Here is a 22,663-nt window from a genome sequence, read left to right as displayed (position 1 = left end):
CCATCCCCACCCCCATTCACCTATTGTACTCTATTCTACTTTCTCCCCACCCCCACCCCTCTCTCACTTATCTCTCCACTTTGCAGGCACCCTGCTTCTATTCCTGATGAAGGGCTTTTGCCCATAGCGTCGATTGTCCTGCTCCTCGGATGCTGCCTAACTTGCTGTGCTTTTCTAGCACCACTCTAATCTAGATTTTGAAAGTTCTTGTCTAATACCATCAAAATTAGCCTTTCTCCAATTTAGAACTTCTACTTTTAGATCTAGTTTATCCTTTTCCATCACTATTTTAAATCTAATGGAATTATGGTCGTTGGCCCCAAAATGCTCCCCCACTGACACCTCAGTCACCTGCCCTGCCTTATTTCCCAAGAGTAGGTCAAGTTTTGCACCTTCTCTAGTAGGTACATCCACATAGTGAATCAGAAAATTTTCTTGTACACACTTAACAAATTCCTCTCCATCTAAACCCTTAACATTATGGCAGTCCCAGTCTATGTTTGGAAAGTTCAAACCCGCTACCATAACCACCCTATTATTCTTACAGATTGCTGAGATCTCCTTACAAGTTTGTTTCTCAATTTCCCTCTGACTATTGGGGGGTCTATAATACAATCCCAATCAGGTTATCATCCCTTTCATATTTCTCAATTCCACCCAAATAACTTCCCTGGATATATTTCCAGGAATATCCTCCCTCAGCACAGTTATAATGCTGTCCCTTATCAAAAACGCCACTCCCCCTCCTCTCTTGCCTCCCTTTCTATCCTTCCTGTAGCATTTGTATCCTGGAACATTAAGCTACAAGTCCTGCCCATCCCTGAACCATGTTTCTGTAATTGTTATGATATCCCAGTCCATTGTTCCTAACCATGCCCTGAGTTCATCTGCCTTCCCCGTTGGGCCCCTTGCATTGAAATAAATGCAGTTTAATGTATTAGTCCTACCTTGTCCCTGTCTGCCCGGACAGTTTGACTCGCTTCTGTTCTCAACTATACTAGTCTCAGATTGATCTCTTTCCTCACTATCTCCCTGGGGAACCCCCCCCCATCTTACTAGTTTAAATCCTCCCGAGCAATTCTAACAAATTTCCCTGCCAGGACCTCCTTTTTAAATTCCTGCCTAACTCTCTGTAATCACTCTCTTCAGACTCTCAACCTTTTCCCTTCCTATGTCGTTGGTTCCAATGTGGACAATGACCTCTTGTGGCCCCTCTGCCCCTTGAGAAAATTCTGCACCCTCTCTGAGACACCTTTGATCCTGACACCAGGGAAGCAATACACCATTCTGATTTTTCACTGCTGGCTACAAGAATGTCTGTCTGTACCTCGGACTAGAGAATCCCTTAACACAATTGATCTCTTGGAACCCGATGTACCCCTCGTTGCATTATAGCCAGTCTCAATACCAGAAACTTGGCTGTTGAGTGCTACGTTCCCCTGAGAATCCATCACCCCCTACATTTTCCAAAACAGCATGCATGTTTGAAATGGGTATAGCCACAGAAGGCTCTTGCACTAGGTGCCTATCTCTGTTACCTTTCCTGGAGTTAACCCATCTATGTGACTGTATCTGAGACTTTCCCCTCTTCCTATAACTGCCTTCGAGCACATACTGTTGCTGTTGCAAATTCCTCATTGCTTCTAATGGTCTCTCCAACTAATCTATTCAATGTGATGAGATTCGCAACAAACAGCATTTATTGCAGATATAATCCGCAGTAACCCTTAAACTATCTTTAAACTCCCACATCTGACAAGAAGCACATATCACTCTACTAAAGGCCATTTTTGCTCCTTCACAATCTACAAGCCCAGAAAATAACACCATCTTATTCCTCTACAAAACTCTGCTCCAGGTTAAATTAATAGTTATGGCTTATATTTTAAGTTTAATCAAGAGACATATCTCAAAAAACATAATCAAGAAAGAACTCACTCTACTCACTACTGCAGACATTCTATAGGCCACTTAAAATAATTAACTTATCTGATTCTGTGTTGTGAACTTCGCCCAAACAGTTCCTCCAAGATCAGTTGTGAATTTCACTGTTTTTTAATTTTCCTAGACGCACACCGATGTCCAGCGATACATGAATTCAAAGAGCAAAGGCAGTAACTGTGCAGGTTCACTGCTGTGTCAGTTTCTTTCTCTCTCTCTCTCCTGCACTGACCTCACCATGTGCTTCCTTTGTCTGTTCTTCTCCCTTTTAAAACTGCTGTTGTTTTGACTTTTTTTTCCCAAAGTTCCAAAACAATGCAACAGCATATAAAACAGTAATTGCTGCTCCTGGAATTCAAGGAAATCACCTCCAGCACTTAAAATATCTCAAAAAAGGAGCAGCTGTTACAGCCAGAAAGTTTTCCCATCCTCCACCTTGGATTACCCACTTGCCAAACTTAATTTCCTAAGACTAATTTTAAAATTGCATCCTCTCTCATTGGGTTTGTGTGTTAAATAAAAGAAAATTCTTGTGAATGTAGTTCAAGCATTTTGTGCCCTCTGTCTCTTTCACACTGTATCTGATATTTCGGTAATTGAAGTTGGCAACTTTTAGAATCATATAATCATAACGTAGAGAATCCCATCTAGTTTGCACTGATCAGAACTACTCTAAATCTACACTAGTCATACTTACCAGCATTTGGCCCATAGCCTTGAATGTTATGACATTTCAAGTCCTCATCTAAGTACATTTTGTGAAGTTTTCTGCCTCAACTATCCAACCAATTCATGCTTTCCAGATTCCCATCAGTATCTGGGTGAAATGGTTTTCCTCCCATTCCCTCTAAACCTTCTGCCTTTCACCTTAAAATTATGGCCCCTGATCATGTCTCTCATAAGGACAGGGTGGATAGAAAGCAGCTGTCCCCTTAGTCAAAATATACTGGCACAGATAGAGGATTGGTTGACTGGTTGAAGGCAGAGAGTGGGATAAACATGTCCTTTTGAAGCCGGTGACTAGTGGAATTCTGCAGGGGTCAGTGTTGGGACCACAACTATTCACGTTATACATTAATGATCTGGATGAAGGAACTGAGAGCATTATTGCTAAATTTGCAGATGACACAAAGATTGATGAAAGGACAAGTAGTTTTGAGGAAGCAGGAGTTTTCAGAAGGATTTGCTTGGGCCAGGAGAGTGGGCAAAGGATTGGCAATTGAAGTACCATGTGGGAAAGTGTGAGGTTATGCACTTTGGTAGGAAGAATAGAAGTGTAGACAATTTCTAAATGGGAAAAGTCTTCAGAAATCTGAAGCACAAATGGACTTAGGAGTACTAATTCAGAATTCTCTTAAGGTTAACATGTAGGTTCAGTTGACATTTGGAGAGGCAAATTGATTGTTAGCATTCATTTCAAAAGGATGAGAATATAGGAATAGAAATGTAGTGCTGAGGCTGTTTGAAGCTCTGGTCAGTTTACATTTGGAATATTGTGAGCAATTTTGGGCCCTGTACCTATGGAGGGATGCGCTTGTGTTGGAGTAGGTCCAGAGGAGATTTACAGAAATTATCCTGGAGGTGAAGGGCTTGTCATATGAGGAGTTAAGGATTCTGGATCTGTACTCAGTGGAATCTAGAAGGATGAGGGAGAATCTCTTGGAGGCTTACTGAGAGGCCTGGATAGAGTGGTTACGGAGAAGATGTTTTCACTGGTGGGAAAAACTAGGACCCAAAGGTACAATCTCGGACTTGAAGACATGACCCTTTAGAATTGAGATGAGGAGGAATTTCTTTCGCCAAAGGATGGTGAATCTGTTAACCTCATTGTTGAGAAGACTGTGGAGTTCAAGTCATTGAGTGTATTTAAGGCAGAGATAGGTAGGCTCTTGCTCAGGAAGGGGATCTAGGATGATGGGGAGAAGGCAGAAGAATGGGGTTAAGAATAGACTCGATGTGCTGAATGGCATGATTCTGCTTCTGTGTCTTATGGTCTGTGCTCTTATAATATTATAAACTTCAATCAGATCTCCTCTCAGCCTCATCTGCTCTAAAGAAAACAATCCGAGTCTATCCACCCTGTCTTCATAGCTTAACGGCTCCATCCTCTATATCTTTTCCAGTGCAATTACATTCTTCTTATGGTGTCCAGAATTGCATATATTAAATCAGTTGTGGTGTAACCAAATTATTGCCCTATTGTTTTTTAACTCAGAAATGTGCCTCCATACTTGCTGCTCCAACTCTCTCCTGTAATTTCAGGTCTCTAGCAGTGTGACTTTTAAAATTTTTGAATTTTTTAATCCCAGGTAGCCTCTTTTATTTTTCATTTCATACATCGATCCTCCTCATTGCTGTAGTTGATTCATGAACTAAAAATATGACCGTACCTTCTCTCTATTCTGCTTGGAAGACTCCAAATTGTTGAAAGCTGAATTTTTGCACTTTTAAACTAAGTTTCTATTGTAACAATGCTGTCATGATATCTGTACCATCAGCTCATTTGCTTGATTTACTGTACTCCTTGCATTTACATACATGTGGTTTCATACAGTTAAATTCCTGTGCTGTACACCTTTTGACCTGTGCTTCTTCTATCTTTCAGTCACTCAAAATATTGTCACTTCATTTCTTGCTTTGAATTTGTCATCAGTTTCTCAAACCCTGCCTATCCAGCTTAAACCTTCCCAGACAGAACAAGCAAATCTCCCTCAGATGTAGATGATCTAGCTTGTATAGGCTCCATATTCCCCTCAACCGGTTGCAGAGAACACAAATCTGAGTCCCACCCTCCCATACCAGTTTTCCAGCCATGTGTTCAATTGGTCAATTTCTAGCACATGCGACTTGGAGTAACCCCACACTACTTCTTTTGAGTTCCTGCCTTTCAATCACCTACCCAGTGATATGATTCCATCTGATGGTACTATTAAACAAACAAGATCCCAGAATGAAATCTGGCTTGAGGCTTAATATCGGAGAAGGCTTGAAAGAGATGACAGATTACTTACCTCTGTTACTATAACAAGACCTTCAACCACTTGACTTTACAGGGATCCCTAGACCAGCCTGCCTCAAGGCAACAGCGTCCCTCAACCTTTAAAATCTCTATGCCAGCCATTTCACTGCTCCGCAGGATGCATTAGTGGCATGCAAGATGTAAGGAAGTGACATTTGCCATGTTCTGAAGGATCAATGATGTAATCAGTGTCTCAGTTATTATTGCCAGGTGAAAAGATTAGTTAGCTTCAGCATTATCCAGCAGTTCCCATAAGTACATGGGTAAACGACGACATGCACATGCCCATTAAGGCTCACTGGAAATAATTAACTGCATTTGTAAATCAAAAGAGATTTCACTCTCTTAATGTTCAAGTTGCCTTTGAACATCAGAACTATATAGATATGTGCTTCCATGAAACATACATCTAAAGGATTGGATACTGGATAATGTGGGCAATCCCCTCTGAGAAGGCTCTTGGTGCCAGTGCATCATTCCCAGTGCCTGCAGAGGAACATTACAATGCTGAACATTGCTCAACACAAGCAAGTAAATCGGACATTAGGATTGTCTGAGTTGCATTTCTGATACCTTAACTGGTCCAGCAGATCTTTACAGAAAGTGGCTTGCATGATATCAGGATTGTTTTCTGCCTTATCTTGCATGACATTGCAGAGATAAGGAGAATGCTAGTTGAGAACATGGAGGAACCTGTAACCTTCTTATATGAAGATAAGGGGAAGAAATATGAGGATAAGGAAGACAGAGATGTTTTGCCAGTTCTTCCAGGGCCTTGCAAAGTTGCTGTGAGGGACTAGCTCATCTTCAGTTCTGGAAAAGAGTGAGGACTGCAAATGCTGGAGAGTCAGAGTTGAAAAGTGTGGCACTGGAAAAACACAGGCAGCATCTCAAGAGCAAGAGAGTTGACATTTCGGGCAGAAACTCTTCATCAGGAATGTGGAGGGGAACGGGAGCTGAGAGATAGAGGGTTGGTAGTCGGGCTCTTTTCGACTCACCTTCAATTCTCCCAATTGATGCATCTGACAGACCTTAATTTCCTCCCCTGCAAACCTCTGCCTGCTAGGATTGTATAAGCATCTCTGCTAGCCTCTATGCAAATCTATTTCAGTACAGAGTACTTCTTCCATTAGAAGATCGAGTGGGTTGACCATTCTCAAATGGCTTAAAAGAGATTATTCCCCTAGAGAGTGCCAAATGTCAAGATTAGATTACTTACAGTGTGGAAACAGGCCCTTCGGCCCAACAAGTCCACACCGACCCAGACCCATTCCCCAACATTTACCCCTGACCCTAACACTACGGGCAATTTAGCATGGCCAATTCACCTAACCTGCACATTTTTGGACTGTGGGAGGAAACCGGAGCACCCGGAGGAAACCCACACAGAAACGGGGAGAATGTGCAAACTCCACACAATTAGTCGCCTGAGGCCGGAATTGAACCCGGGTCTCTGGCGCTGTGAGGCAGCAGTGCTAACCACTGTGCTACTGTGCCGCCCACAAAGATGTTTCGTATGTTCAAAAAAAGATCAATGTATTTCCTCACATTACAAATGTCAAAGGTTATAGGGATAATGCAGGAATATGATGTAAATGTAAGATATCAGCCATGATCTCATTGAATGGTGGAGTAGGTTCAAAAGGGTGAATGACCTCTTCCCACTCCTATTTGTTATATTTATATTTCCCTCAGGCTCCTTTATTCAGCAACAGTTGCCAAACGTGAAGTCTCCTTGACATCTCACTTGTGCAGGCAACAATGTAGTAGTGTATTAGAGATGAGTTGCTGTTGGATGTTAATATATGTGTATGAGATTTGTATGCTTGAAGCAATGTGACATGTGTGCACGGACATCAGTTACTAACATCTCCATACATAATGAGACAAACTAGTTAGTTGGAGAAATTGACAAATGTGAAAAGTAATGTGATTTTGTGTAATCAGGGCTTTGACAATGTGAACAAGAAGCAGCAAAATCGTTCATGATAGCTTCACTGACTATGCTTTCAGTGCAAAATTGGCACCCTCTCGGGGAGTCACCTCTTTTAGACCATTTGAAAATGGTCAACCCACTTGATTAGTGACATAACAGCTTTGTGCGGTCTGATACGCCTTTGCTGGTTCTTCCAGTATGAAAAAAATCATTGATTTAGTCAATTATAATTGTAAAACCACAGTGGCTGTAAGAGTGCAAAAGAAATGTGTAATTGACACAAAGCTCATGATGTCTAAAATACCAAGAGAAAAGAAATGTATAAAATTTGATAAGGTATACCTTATAACACATACTTAATTGTATCTTCAATGATTTTCCATTTGTTAATTTCTGCCTAGCAAATTTGGACAACCATTTCACACATATAATTTATGTTTGTAGCCTTGTATAGGACCACAAAAGAAGCAATGCCCAAGATGTCTTTAACACATAAGTAAAGGCTGATAATGTAAGAAAGTTGCTGCTGGCCATTGTCACTTAATGCCAATGTGAGTTATAAAATAATGGAGTTCTACTGGAATAGACTACCAGACACATGAACAATAAGGAATTTTGCTTATGTGAGAGAATGCCTAATTAATTCTACTCCTGCATAAATATTGGTGCTTTCCTTCTATCAATTTAATATTTAGTTCTTTGCATTTCGTATGGCTTGCTTAAGCCAGTCTTGTTAACAGCTTTTCAACAATAACGTGTGAGTAATAATATCTCAATTTTCACATAATCATGTTGCTGAACTTTAACATTTTTGTTCTGTAGTTATTTTAATTCTTCCTTCGTAAAGCAATTTTCATTGAAGCAACTAAAACTTGTAACATTCATAGCTACAAATCTAAAGATAATGTTATTGCATGCATATCCTGTTATTGGGCAAAACGAAACTTTATTTAAAAATATTCAAAAATCTTCGGTAATTCTGAAGTATTCGTTTCAAGTTGACTAAAACTTATGTTTTAACTGTACAGAATTTAATAGTGTCATCTGCCTGGTTTGCCAACAACTTGAAAGCATCAGCTATTTCGTGTTTGGTAAGTTCCAGGAAAATATTTTCGGCAGAATTTTAACTTTAACATTTTGAAACCTCAAACCTAATTCCAACCTGCCTCCGACACATCATATTGTAAAAGTGGATTCTGGATCACTAAGTGTGTCAATCGTCTGCCTTTCAGTCTGGGAACAGCCAGTAACAGTTTTACCGAAGGATTCCTGCCACCCTTTTGACAGGATTTTTTTGCTAACCAATGGAGGCTGAATTTTCAGATCCAGCAGGAAAAGAAGCCAAAAAAGGTCTGATGCAAACATCAAACACATTTACAATGCTGCTTGAGGCCAGTGAGAATAGGAGTATTTCCTGTTGACCCAAGTTTACCTCATTATAGATCCAGTAATCAGTCCATTCTGCAAGCAAACCTCCAAAGCACTGAGTATGTGTACGCCCCCTCCCAACCATATCTTTCTGAACCTGAGCAATCTCCAACTCCACCCCTGCCTCACCAGCGATTTCTTGCTATCCCATCTCTGTAGTCTCCACCACCACTGTGATCACTTACAATTCCCAGCTATCCCTCCCTAACCCCACATCCACAATACCAGACTCACCCTGTGATCTTTTGCACATCTTCCCCATGATATCTAATACCACCCCACTTGCAATCTGATTTATCTCATCCTTCCACAATATTCAACTCTCAATATTCAACTCTCAACTTCTGACATCTCTTCAACTCCGTGATCCTTCGTGTCCATTAAGAACATCAACTCTTCCAGGTCGACAGAGCCTCCAACTTCTTCTTTGTTCCTAACCTCACAAACACAAGAATACCAGAAATGCGAACAAGCGTCAACCATATAGAGTCATAGAGATGTACAGCACGGAAACAGACCCTTCGGTCCAACCTGTCCACGCTGACCAGATATAATTTTGTAAGGTCACCCCTCAGCCTCCGACGCTCCAGGGAAAAAAGCCCCAACTTGTTCAGCCTCTCCCTATAGATCAAATCCTCCAACACTGGCAATATCCTTGTAAATCTTTTCTGAACCCTTTTCTGAAGGAAACTAGAATTGCATGCAATATTCCAACAATGGCCTAACCAATGTCCTGTACAGCCGCAACGTGACCTCCCAACTCCTGTACTCAATACTCTGACCAATAAAAGAAAGCATACCAAAAGGCCTTCTTCACTATCCTATCTATCTGCGACTCCACTTTCAAGGAGCTATGAACCTGCACTCCAAGGTCTTTTTGTTCAGCAACACTCCCTAGGACCTTACCATTAAGTGTATAAGTCCTGCTAAGATTTGCTTTCCCAAAATGCAGCATCTTGCATTTATCTGCATTAAACTCCATCTGTCACTTCTGACCCCATTGGCCCTTCTGGTAACCCTCTTCGCTGTCCACTATACCTCCAATTTTGGTGTCATTTGCAAACTTACTAACCATACCTCTTATGCTCACATCCAAATCATTTATGTAAATGACAAAAAGTAGAGGACACAGCACCAATCCTTGTGGCACTCCACTGGTCACAGGCCTCCAGTCTGAAAAACAACCCTCCACCACCACCCTGTGGCTAGTTCTCCCTTTGTTCCATGAGGTCTAACTTCGCTAATCAGTCTCCCATGGGGAATCTTGTCGAACGCCGGACTGAAGTCCATATAGATCACATCTACTGCTCTGCCCTCATCAATCTTCTTTGTTACTTCTTCAAAAAACTCCATCAAGTTTGTGAGACATGACTTCCCAAGTACAAAGCCAATCAAGCCTGCTGCACTTAATAAAAACCAAAAGAACTGCAGATGCTGTAAATCAGACACAAATACAGAAGTTCTGGAAAAGCTCAGCAGGTCTGGCAGCATTTGTGAAGGGAAATCAGTTTCGGGTCCAGTGATCTTTCCTCAAGCCTGCTCTGTTTGTTAATTTAAAGCGTATTGATCTTGGGCTTTACCTCCATTTCCCAGATCCCCTCACCATATCCCTTGCCTTCCTGAGAAACCAAAAAATCTATCTGAGCTCACACACTTCTGCAGCAGCAATTCACAGTTCTGAGGGAGGGTCAGTTGACTCCAGACATGAACTCTGAATTTCTCTTCACAGATACTGCCAGACCTGCTGAGATTTTCCAGCAATGTCTGTTATTGCTTCTGATTTACAGTATCCACAGTTCTTTCAGTTTTTATTTAACATCAATATGGAGTCTGACTTTGGTCTTCCCTCCATCTCCCACCCCAACTGAACCAACCCAGTCGCCATAACCTCTCTCTCACTATCCACTTCTAATAGCCCTCCAATCTTTTCCTCCCTCTGCTCTGCAGCTCCCTGTGATCTTCTATCACAGGTTTATCCCCCAACAGGTAACCTGCCCCTCCATCAGGCTGGTTGTCAAGAATCCTTGAAGAAAAATGTTTAAAAGACAGGTTCTATTAATTTTAGTAAAACATAAGGGGATTCCCTGGTGGAAATCTCTCCACCAACAACCTCAGCTCTCTTCACTATCCTGTTTTAAATAGCAAAGCTTTTGAATTCAATATCAAGCTATTGAAACTTCTAAACTTTTGTTTGGATAGACACTTAAAATAAATTCTGACAAAGTAAGAAAAAAGCTGCAATGTACGAACTATAGCTTACTTTGTATAATGTTCCTTTGTTTGCTATTTCAGCAGAGACATTAATATTTTAAAATTATCTGGTTAAAATAGCCAAAAAATCCATTAAATATGTTTAGTATCGTACACCTACATCAGACACAGTAAGTGTTAAGTTTCATTTTATTCACTGTGTCATTAATTAGTCTAATGAAATAAGTGAAATTTTAGTAAGTTGGATCTATTAATGGTGATTCCCTTTCATTCAAAAATTTATTGTTTTACTTCACACTTCTATGTTTATATTTTCAGAGATTTGCAAATCTGACTGCTTGCCAGGTTTTGGGAAACATGTGTGTCATGACAATGAATTCAATAAACATTGAAGCACCACCTAATGATGCTTGTGGACTTTTTCAAACAATACATAAAAATACTGTACACCTTGGAATTACCCATTCAGTATCTTCTTGGTAAGTTGGAAGAATTTTTCTTTGCCTGACATTGAATAGTCAGCATTTTGATCATCAAATAAGATGATGTATTAAAATCAATGTGTTTTTCTGGGATTCAGCATGTTAAATAAAATAAGAATTGCAAGATTAACTCGGCAGGTCTGATTGCAACTGCAAAGAGAGAAAAATGGTTAGCATTTCGAGTCCAATAGCGCTTCTCCAGAATCTTCTTTGGAAGATGTTTAAGACAGTGTCTTGAAGACAGAGATACATGGGTTCTTGATTGGTAAAAGGATCAAGGGTTATGAGGAGAAGGCTGGAGAATCAGGTTGAGAAATATATCAGCTATAATCAAGTTGCAGAGCAGACTTCACTGAAAGCAAAAAATGCTGTAAATCACAGTGAGTTAGGCAGCATCCGTAGAGAAAGAGCAAACTAACACTTCAACAGCTCTGATGAAGAGTCATCTAGATTCAAAACATTAGCTTGCTGTCTCCAAGGATGCTGCTTGACTTGCCGTGATTTCCAGCATTTTTTGTTTTCAGCACAGATTGTAGCATCTGCACTATCTTTTCCTGCAGAGCAGACTTGATTGTCCAAATGTCCTAATTCTGCTTCTATCTGTTATGGTCTTATCTTTCTTCTTCAGTTCTGAAGAAATCATTGAACTTGAATTTTAATAGTGTTTTTCTCTTTCTACAGAAGCTGCCAGAACAGGTGATTTTCTCCAGTACTTTCTGTTTTTATTTCAGATATCCAGTATGCATAATATTTTACTTTCATATTATATTTTACTTTTATATTATCTGCTTTTTTGTTTTCTGTGTAATATTAAAGGAGAATACTGATGCTAACGTTGCCAGTAGGTCAGACACATTTTAATAGGCTACCTCTTAATGAAATAATCCACAGGCATGGGATCAGCTTTCACATATACGCTAACATCTAGCCTGATCTCCCTCTCAAATATCTCTATAGTATCAGATTATTTGTCAGGCATCAAGTCCTGGATGAATCACAACTTTTTTTTGCTCAACATTGGGAAGTTTGAATATATCACCTAAGAACTCCACACTTCTGGCACTGAAACTATCCATCTTTTCTTTCAGGCTATTAGCTATTAAGATTATTTGCAATCTTGGTTTCCTGTCCTGTTTAACTTGAGGTGATCTTAAATTCTGCATTTACAAACTAATCAGTTCAATCTCTGCAGCATTGCTGGCATCCCTTCATACTTCAGTTACTTCGCTACTGACACTATGATTAACTTTTGACTTGCTTATTCCTTTCCAAATTGACCCCCCATCTGCAACTCTTCATTACCTCAAACTCAAAACCCTAACTGAAAATTTTGTTGTCAATATCCTGTTTCAAACTATTTTCCAATCACCAATCAGTCCATTTTACTGATATGTTTTGAAATATATTCACCAACTGCATTTGTTTAAAATTATGTCCATGTGAATAAACTATAACTTGACTTACCTTTATTCGTTCATGGCCAGTCCTTAAAACTGCACTGTAGTACTTCAGGCACTGAAGAAGTTTGAGATGTTTTCTAATCACCTGAGATATTATTATATGTCTCTGGAGCAGGTGGGACTTGAATCCGGTCTGCTGGCTCAGAGGTAGGGACACTAGCACTGCACTACAAGAGTCTACTAAAGAAACTTTAAGGTGGTTAAGGAAAATTGAAATACCAATGTAACTCAGTCAAAAATCATACGACACCAGGTTATAGTTTGCGGTTTCAAATAAACCTTTTGGACTACAAACTGGTGTCGTGTGATTTTTGACTTTGTCCACCCCAGTCCAACACCAGCACCTCCACATCAGTGTAACTCAGGTTTAGTGAAAAATGCCACTGGGAGCTTTGCAGGAGTGACCATCTGGAGAGTTGATAAGGGGCTGATTACCTCAATAAACTGACTGCAGAATATTTTGATTTGAAGTGCTTAACTTAATGTACTTTCTGAAAAGCATCAAGCTGATTGGAACAATTGAATTGCAGACTATCTTGAGCTTTAATTACCAGTGTACTTGTTTTTTCCTGTTCAGTTCCTACTAGAGATTTCAACAGAACTTTTAATAAACATTAGGAGAGTTATGGTGCACTGTTAATGTTTTGAGAGCAGTGATTCTTCATCAGAGCTCTTCATTGACTCTGATTTCTCTGCATAGATACTGAAGACCCAATGAATTTTGCCAGCCATTTCTGCTTTTGTTTTGAATCTCCAGTATCCGCAGTTCTTTTGTTTAATTATATCATGCTACTCCCTTTCATTGAACACCTTATACAAATCACCAGGTAAAATGTTTGTTTAGCCATCTTGTTGCAAGCCCCTTGGTCTGCAGAATGAATGTGAGGAAGACGTGAAATTAGGCAGAGCAGGACTAGCTACTGCAAGAATCTGTTTCTTGTCCTACAAAGAGAGGTAGAGAAGACTGTAATCTGTGGAGTTTAGACGAATGAAGTTATCTCATATAAACTTAAGGAATTGAGATACATAGAAAAGGAGGTTTCTCTTGGCTGTAGACTCTGGAGCTAAAGGACATAATCTCAGAACAAAAGGCAAGCCATTTTGCAATTAGCTGAGGAGGAACTTCACTTAGAGGGTGGTGAATGTTTGGAATTTCTCATCCGAGAGAGTTGTGAGAACTCAGTCATTAATAAGTTCAAGAGAGAGAGATTGATGGATTGGTAACCAAGACTCTTTCCAGAACCTCTGCTTCCTTTCTTCCTGGCACTCCCCGTTGATCTTATCAGTATTGAGCTTTACAATGTTTCCATGCACCACTTTGAATTACAACTACATCTCTTGAACCCCATTCCTATAGTTTAGCCATGCTAACCATCATGTTGCCTGTTCCCCATTGAGCCTATGGTGGTGGTGGCCATGAATGAAACCCTTCTCACAGATGTTTGTGGGTATAATAGGGCCTCTCAACAATGTGAGATTCTCAACTTGCAATTCAACACTTGCTTTAAATGTTGTGAATTTCATTTTTGCCACTCTCACACAATTTTCCCAATTTTCTCACCAACGTCCACATTGTTCTGGACTGGGAAGAGTCCAGGTTCTGGATTAGTGGTGCTGGAAGAGCACAGCAGTTCAGGCAGCTTTCGAGGGGCAGTAAAATCGGAGTTTCAGCTTTTGCCCGAAACGTCAATTTTACTGCTCCTCGGATGCTGCCTGAACTGCTGTGCTCTTCCAGCACCACTAATCCAGAATCTGGTTTCCAGCATCTGCAGTCATTGTTTTGACCTGGGAAGAGTCCACCCTAGTTATGAATGATATCAATGGATATGGAGATAATATGTAAATATTGCATTGAGGCAGATGATCAGCCATAATCCAGACTGATGGAGAAGGCTCATGACGTTAAATGGCTTATTACTACTCCTATGTTCAGGTGCTGCTGCTTGTTTCCAGCTAACTCCACATTTTCAGTGGCCGTGAGTGCACTGAGACTGCTCAACTGAAATAGTTTCTAATCAGCATTTAAATGCTGAATCTGCAATTCGTTTTTAATCATGATAATCATCAGCTAATCTCAATGCTCCGTGCTAATGCTATACTTTCAAATAAGAAGTAACCATCTGCACAAGTGAAAATCTAACCATCGGCCCATGATGTTCAATGACATTGCCATTTCTGATTCTACCACTATCAACACCCCGAGGAGACCTTAAACTAAATTGGATGAGCCATGTAATAATGTGGCTACAAGAGTAGATTAAAGGCTATGGGTTCTATGATAAATCAGGATGATTAAGAAGGCCTTTGTGACACTCTTGCTTAAATCGTTCAGACCTTTGAGTGTACGATTTGGGACATTGTGTTGAGATTATACTGGAAGTTGAGACTATACAGGATGGAGTACTTCTGCAGTTGTGGTCGTCCTGTTATAGGAAATATATTATTAAAGTGAAGAGGGTTCATAAAGATTTACCAGGATGTTGGCAGGAGTTGAGAGTTTGAGTTATAAAAATCAGCTTTCACTGAAGCGTAGCAGGTTGATAGGTGACCTTGTAGAGGTTTATAAAATCATGAGGGGCATAGATAAGATGAATAGGAAATGTCTTTTCCCTAAGGTGAGTAAGTTCAAAATTAGGGTGCATGTTTTTAAGTTGAGGGGTGAAAGATTTAAAAAGGACATGAGAGGCAACTGTTTTATACAAAGAGTGGTTAGTGTGTGGAATCAACTGCCAAAGATTTTGGATTTCGGTGCAGTTTCAATATTTAAAATACATTTGGACAAGTATATGAATAGGAAAAGTTGGAGGAATATGGGCGAAATGCAGGCAGGTGGAACTAGTTTAGATTGGGAGCTACAAGATGCTCTGCTGTGACTTACCAAGTCTCCTTTAACAGTGCCTTCCAAAACCACAACCTCTACCAATTAGAAGGACAAAAGCAGGCACAATCCAAGAACCAAAACAGTTCAAGAAGATAGATCACCATACCTTCTTCAGGGCAATTAGGGATGGACAATAAATGCTGGCAGAGCCAGCGATCACCACATCCAATGACCAATTTTTACATGGCATGTAATGATCACTGAACTCATTAGCAACAGTTTTAGCCCTTTCAAAAATGTTATTTAAAACTGATGTGGAGCTTGAAACTATTACCTTAATATCTGAATGCTAACAGGTGTATCAAGTTTGCATGTTTAAAATGGGTTAAAATTATGATTATCTTATGGCACCTCATTGTGTTTAAAATTGTTATGGAGCTTGAACCAGTTACTTTAAGAGCTGAATGCAAACAGGTATATCAAATTTGCATGTTTAAAACGAGTTCAAATTATGATTAACTTATGGCTCACTTAAGGAACATTGAGAACTGCATGTGCTACACTTTATGCTTCTAGCAACTAACTGTATCTAACTATATGTAAATATATTACAACAATGCAGTAAAATCTACCTTTTGTACAGCATGAGTGATTACTTAATAGAATGTTATAAGAATATAATATCTGTAACCAAAGCACTGTAGAAACTAAAGGGAACATCAATTAGTAAGAGAAAAGAGCCAGAGTCATGAATGGCATTCAGGAAAGCCATTCAGCCTATCATGTCCATGCCAATTCCCCTGACAATAATACAGTTCATAAGACAAGAAGTTGTAGGTGCATGAGTAGGCTATTCAGCTCATCATTTAATGAGAAAATAGCTGATCTGGTAATCCTCAACTTCATTTTCCTGCCTTTTCCCCATAACATGCAATTTTTATGTTGATCACAAATCTCTGTGTCTCAGCTGTGAATATACTTCATCCAGCCTCATCACAACCCTCTAGGGTAAAAAAACATTCACAGGCTCATTACACTTTGAGACAAAACATTCTTCCTCCTCTCTGGCTTAAATGGGCAATCACCTTGAGATATTGCCTTTGATCGTTGGCACTTCCACAAGCAGACACCACCTCTCTTTCCTATCAGTCCTCCCTAAGAAACTTGTATCTTTCAATAAAATTGCCTCTCACTATTTGAAAGTCCAATGATTATAGGTCTTGCCTACTCAACCATCAAAAAAAAGAGTATTAGTCATCTGCTGAGCAGTTTAGTCACCATTACTTGTGGTTTATTTGTTTCATAAAAGGGCTTCAGGCTTAAAGTTTTGTCCTGATTCCTTCAAATTGTTCTTTGGAATTTCAAATATCTTTTAAAATACTGTTGGTTTCTCAGGGATTCCAGCATGCGGAATATTTCACATAGCTCACAAATAGATGGATAAAGCCTGGGCCAGAAACATTGTTCTGAAGAAGGGTCACTGGATCCAAAATGTTAACTCTGCTTTCTCTCTGTAGATGTTGCCAGATCTGCTGAGTTTTTCCAGCAATTTCTGTTTCTGTTCCAGAATTGTTATTCTGTTTTTTTTTTTCTCTCCACAGATGCTAACTGACTTGTTGAATATTTCCAGCGTTTTCAGCTTTTATATTACAAACCTGTGTTGGCTATCTCTATTTAGACCATATTTCTTATTCTTTACTTATGAATTTTAATACTTTTTCCAGACTGATAAGTTTATAGTTTTCTTAGTTAGGTTTCTGGTAGGTAGCTGGTGACATAATGGTGATATCACTATGCTAGTAATCTCGGCCTGGCTAGTGCACCAAGGGTATAGGTTCCAGCCCTTACTATTGCAATGGGTAAGTTTTAATCAATAGATTAATTTTAAAAGTTTGATGTTGGAAGTAAATCTCTATAAAGACCATAACACTAGCATGTAAGAATTGATCTGGTTTACTCATGCCCTTTAGCAGTGGAAGCCTGCTTATTTGTAACAAATGCATTGAAAATGATCTTTTCTCAGGCGTAGGAATCTGCCCTGGTTGTACTATGAAGGCCACACAGATGGTTTAGCACCCAGAACTTTTCATCAAGATCCATTTCCAACAGTATTTTATTTCAAGACATTTCAAGTTAGTATATCAGTTTTTTTAATTTTAGTAAATTTGATCGTTGATGAGTCAAAATGGCATGAAAGGAAATTAAAATAAAGTTCCTTATATATTGAGCAGTAAATAATAAGGATTTACCGGCTCCAAAACCTGGTTTTTGCAAAGCTAAAGTCACTTACAGATTATCATGACAATGTGAAAAGGAGTAAGGATTTTAATGTTTAAACGTAGCTGGTACATAGTGGATTATAATGATTCCCTTGTCAAAAGTATTTACTAGTACATGCCATTAGTGATAACACTGTAAAGACATAAAAAGTTAACCCTGAAAATACATGGCTTAGAAGCACAGTGCATTAAATCTTTGTGTAATGTTGTATAATTTTGTTTCATATTAACATTGTTCATAAAATAGTTTCAATATATCCATTTAATGTTGTAAGTTTTTCTCTAGTCACAAGTTTTTCTGTATTAATCCATAATCTGGTCTCACACCTCAGAACCGCAATTGTTATGGTGCAGAAAGAGGCCATTTGGCCCATCATACCTGCATTAACTGTTCAAATAAGCATTATTATCTAGTGCCAGTGTCCTGACTCCATATTTCAGTGCAGTGCATTCCATATTTCCATGTTTTGTGTGAAAACCTTTTATGAAAGGGATCAGCTTTAAATATCTACTCCAACCAACCTACTCATGATTTTGAAAACTTCTATCAAATGCTGTCTCGGCCTTCTTCTCTCAAAGGAGAAGTGTCCAACTTCTTCGATTCATCCTCGTAATTGAAGTTTCTTGTTCCTGGAACCATTCTTGTAAGTTATTTCTGCACTCTCTTCAGTGCATTCACATCTTTCCAAAAATGTGGTGCCCACAACTGTGCCCACAACTCCAGCCGAGGCCTAACAAGATCTCATACAAGTTCAACATATCTCTTTGCTCTGGTACTGTATGTCCCTGTTAATAAAGCTGAAGACAGGTATGCTTAATGAACTGGTGTCCACCTACCTGCTACCATCAATGATCTAAGTACATATATACCTAGGTTCCTCTGCTCTTGTAACCCCTTTAGCATTTAATGTTGTCTTTCAATGTTCTTCCTACCAAGTGCATCACATCACACTTACGAGTATCGAAGCTGCTACCCATCCATCCATATCACCAACTTGTCAAAATTCTTTTGGAGTTCCATACTCTTCTCTTCACAGTTTACAATATTTCGAAGTTTTGTGTCACCTGCAAACTTTGAAATTGTCCCCTGCACACCAAGACCCAGATTATTAATTTATGTTAGGAAAAATGTCCTTTTCACTAGTGTTTGTGCCAGTTCTCTCATTTATTATCTCCCATTCCCACTCTGTTTTCTTACTTTTAAAGTTCCCCAGTATCCAGTACAACAACTGGGAACTTCAGCTGCTTTGCTATGTCTTCCAGTAGGTTTCCAGGATATTTTCTGCCCCAGCTTCTGAAATGGCTACTGGCCTTGAACCAGTTCTTGGCCTTGAACAAGCTCCTGGCCTTGAACAAGCTCCTGGCCTTGAACCAGCTCCTGGCCTTGAACAAGCTCCTGGCATTGAACAAGCTCCTGGCCTTGAACAAGCTCCTGACCTGCTGTCCTTGGCCTCAGTCTCTGTTGTCACTGACTTCTAAACTGCACTTTGTTCTTACCCTAGTTCTAGGATCTATTCTTCACATCTGGCTCTTGGATGCTGGGTCCTATTTTGAACTGAGTCTGATATCCTGGGCTCAGTCTAGTGTCAGATGTTGGCCAGTAAACATTGTTCAAGTTCTTTAATTTCTACCTGTAATGATCAACTTCCACTAGAAATCACCTTGTCAATATTAAAATAATGTACAAAAACAGAAATTGCTGAAAAAAACTCAGCAGGTCTTGGCAGACCTGCAGAGAAAACACAGAGTTAAAGTTTCAGGTTCAGTACTGAAGGGTCACTGGACCCAAAATATTAACTCTGTTTTCTCTCCACAGATGTTGCCAGACCTGCTTGGTTTTGGTTCTGATTTCTAGGATTTGCAGTTCTTTAAGTTTTTTAAAAAATACTGTGCTGTGAGGGAGTGGGGAAAGAGGGAGGTCAGTCGCTCAATCAGCTGCTGGACTATAAACTGGCTTTCTGTCATCACTAAAAGGTAAGGCAGTACAGAATTACTGTGAACCTATAAGTTCTGAATGAAGCAGCAAGAATTAAACCAACATGGTCATTCTAACCAATGACAGACTTAGCAAACAATCCAGGTCTTTTTCAATGTATAATTTCAGTTACATCACACAATAAACTTTTGCTATAAATTCTGTGTCTTACAATCTTATACTCCACAACCACCTGATGAAGGAGCAGCACTCAGAAAGCTAGTGCTTCCAATTAAACCTGTTGGACTACAACATGGTGTTGTGTGATTTTTAACTTTATACACCCCAGTCCAACACCGGCATCTCCAAATCATGTTGGGAGCTGGTTTGCCATGCAGAGTAAAATCAACAGTGTAATCATGATTCCTCACCAAACGCAGTTGCCGTGAAAGGTTGTATCTTCTCAATGTCACCCAATCACAGATGACCCTCAGGTTACACTAACACCAGTCATTTCTCTCTTTCTCTTGCTCTCTCGCTCTCTCGCTCTCTCTCTCTCTCTCTCTAATGAGAGACTGGTCCTATGGCGATATTACTGCAAGGAAATAATGATTTTGCCATGTATTGTATTGCTTTTGTGATGTAATAATGTATTTTACAATCTACTTCAACTAACAATGCATAGCGTTATACACACGCGACACAATATATTGCTTTTTTTGCCAGATGGGAAAGGTGCAGAGGAACATAATCCTAGCATTAGCATTAACTTCTATGGTAATCTATGGTTTACTTGAAATTGTTTCACTGAAAATCATGGGAGTCTCTACACGATTGAGGACTTCAGCAGTTACATTATGACCAGGGGTTAGACAAATTAGGCCTGTTTTGTCTAGAATTTAGGAGGTTAAGGGGTGATCTGATCAAAGTCTTCAAGATACTAACAGGAAAAGAGACAGGGTAGGTAAAGGTAAACTATATTGACTGGTTGGAGATTCTAAAACTACGGGCAAAGTCCAAACATTTGGGCAAAATCATTCAGGAGAAATGTTAGAAAGGCTAGTGTGATTTGTAAGTATCTTCCACAAATGGCAGTTGATGCTATATCAGTTGTTAATTTTAAATATGAGATAGATTATTTTTTGTTAAGCAAAGGTATTTAGAGTTATGGGCCAAAAACAGACATCTGGAGTTAGGCCACAGATCAGCCATGGTTTCATTGAATTGTGGAACAGGCCTGAGGGCGTGAATGGCTACTCCTGTTCCTATGTTTATAAAATGCAGTAACAATGGAAAATTAGATTCTTGATGTCAACACAAAACACTTGACTTTCTGCAAAACATTTTAAAAGACAACCTTTTATATGGTAATCTTGTTATTGAACTGCAAGGGCAATATGCAGGTTGCCATTTTACTAGGCAGTGGAGAGAAACTATCCAGTGACAATTTTTAAAAATTCATTCATGAGATGCAGATATCTCTTGGCAAAGTCAGCATTTATTGCTCATCTGTAGTTACATTCTCCAACATTTCCATAGACAGTGTCTATCAGCACTTCACTAGCTACAAATTTTGGCATGAGCAAAGTGTTAGCTTTGTCATATCATGTAGGTACATCTCAAGCTCACTTATAACACAATTCACCACTTTGAATACTGAATTTTAGAGCTCACTAAAATCTTTCATTACAACGTGGTGCCAGGCCACTTTGCATACATGGCCAGGTACCGTCTTATACATTAGAACAAAGTGCATCTCTGGGCTCTTATGTTGTTTTCTGAGCACTCACTCATTTTGCACTTACTTGGATGTCCTCAGCATTTCTGCTTTACCTTACCTTTTACATTGCTGCTTCATCCAGAACTTATAGGTTCACAGTAATTCTGTACTGCCTTACCTTTTAGTGATGACAGAAAGCCAGTTTATAGTCCAGCAGCTGATTGTCCTCAGCATTTCTGCTTTACCTTACCTTTTACATTGCTGCTTCATTCAGAACTTACAGGTTCACAGTAATTCTGTACTGCCTTACCTTTTAGTGATGACAGAAAGCCAGTTTATAGACAACAGCTTTGGAAGCAATAGCTTTCAGACTTCTCCAAATTTCTCACCATATCAGTGGCCTTTGAGAACCCTCTTGTCCCCAGGACTTACTGAGGCCTATGTCTGAACTGATTTGAGAGGACTGGCCTGACTAAAGATGACTTGGATCTCAAACTGATCCCCAACTGACTGATTTGCATTCCAAGGACTTCAATCAAAAACTAACCTGTTGGTATGTAGAAGAGTTAATGTGAAGAAGCGCAACTCAATATAAGTCAATGGAAGATGGAAGATGATAGAGCATTGGAGGCATGAACTACTGCACCAGTGTGTGGTCATCAAAGGTCACCCTGGCTACGATTGAGGAAAGGCAGTGCATAACAATGTTGGGCATCACTAAGCAATAAGCTAGTAATCAACATGAAGATTACAAATCCTGGACACAAGGAATCCTGACCATGACATTGATTGTTACAAATTAATCCCACCATCTCTGTGACTTATGAAATGTCACCTGCAGTCCACAGATCATACATATACTGTAAGGCCTCATATGCTGCACATGGGCCCCAGCCACCTTTCTTAGATCATTTGGAGGTTGGGGCTGGTTCCTCCCTCATTTACAATATTTTACTGTTTGTATTCAGCATGAATTGTAGAGTTTAAATCTAAATAAATCAAACAAAGGTTAAAGATCCATGTAGTGGCATCCCATGGTGCTCATTGTCAGAACTTTCCATCTCCTACTGTATTTGAAAACTACAGTAGGAGACTGTCATTTATGCATATTGCAACTGCTGACTGATCACATTGTTGAGGAGTTTGGTGAAACCATCATTCATTGACCGTAAATTTAGTGATAGTTGAAAGGCAAGCGGTTCCTGTTATTCATATTTTTGTTTTTTTTGTAAGTATTACTTGGAAAATAGAAGTTTGGAATGCTTGTTGCAGAAGATGAATCTTTTATCTGTATAACTCGAAGTAAAAGTGGAACTTTCTGCAGGAGCTAGCCTTGCCAGTGTTCATTCAGAGTAATATGTGGCTACGTGTTCAAAGGTGAAGAAAGAAATGGTGGCTGGCCAGGCTGGCCTTTGGGAAGCTGTTATTAGGATGCTGCTGGTGTCTGCAGA

At 39.6% G+C, this 22,663-nt stretch overlaps 1 protein-coding gene across 1 annotated transcript in view; it reads left to right on the top strand.

Annotated features, from left to right (window-relative positions):
• The window catches only part of tmem67 (transmembrane protein 67), a 195,947-nt gene that overhangs the window by 51,283 nt on the left and 122,001 nt on the right, over positions 1–22,663 (top strand). Inside the window, exons 7-9 of the mRNA XM_043688078.1 lie at positions 7,925–7,987; positions 10,854–11,014; positions 17,322–17,430. Coding sequence (XP_043544013.1) covers positions 7,925–7,987; positions 10,854–11,014; positions 17,322–17,430 — 333 coding nt within the window. The remainder of the gene's footprint in view (positions 1–7,924; positions 7,988–10,853; positions 11,015–17,321; positions 17,431–22,663) is intronic.

Source organism: Chiloscyllium plagiosum, chromosome 4, assembly GCF_004010195.1.
Source record: "Chiloscyllium plagiosum isolate BGI_BamShark_2017 chromosome 4, ASM401019v2, whole genome shotgun sequence".
Classification (NCBI taxonomy): Eukaryota; Metazoa; Chordata; class Chondrichthyes; order Orectolobiformes; family Hemiscylliidae; genus Chiloscyllium; species Chiloscyllium plagiosum.
This window is presented reverse-complemented; position numbering and strand designations above follow the sequence as displayed.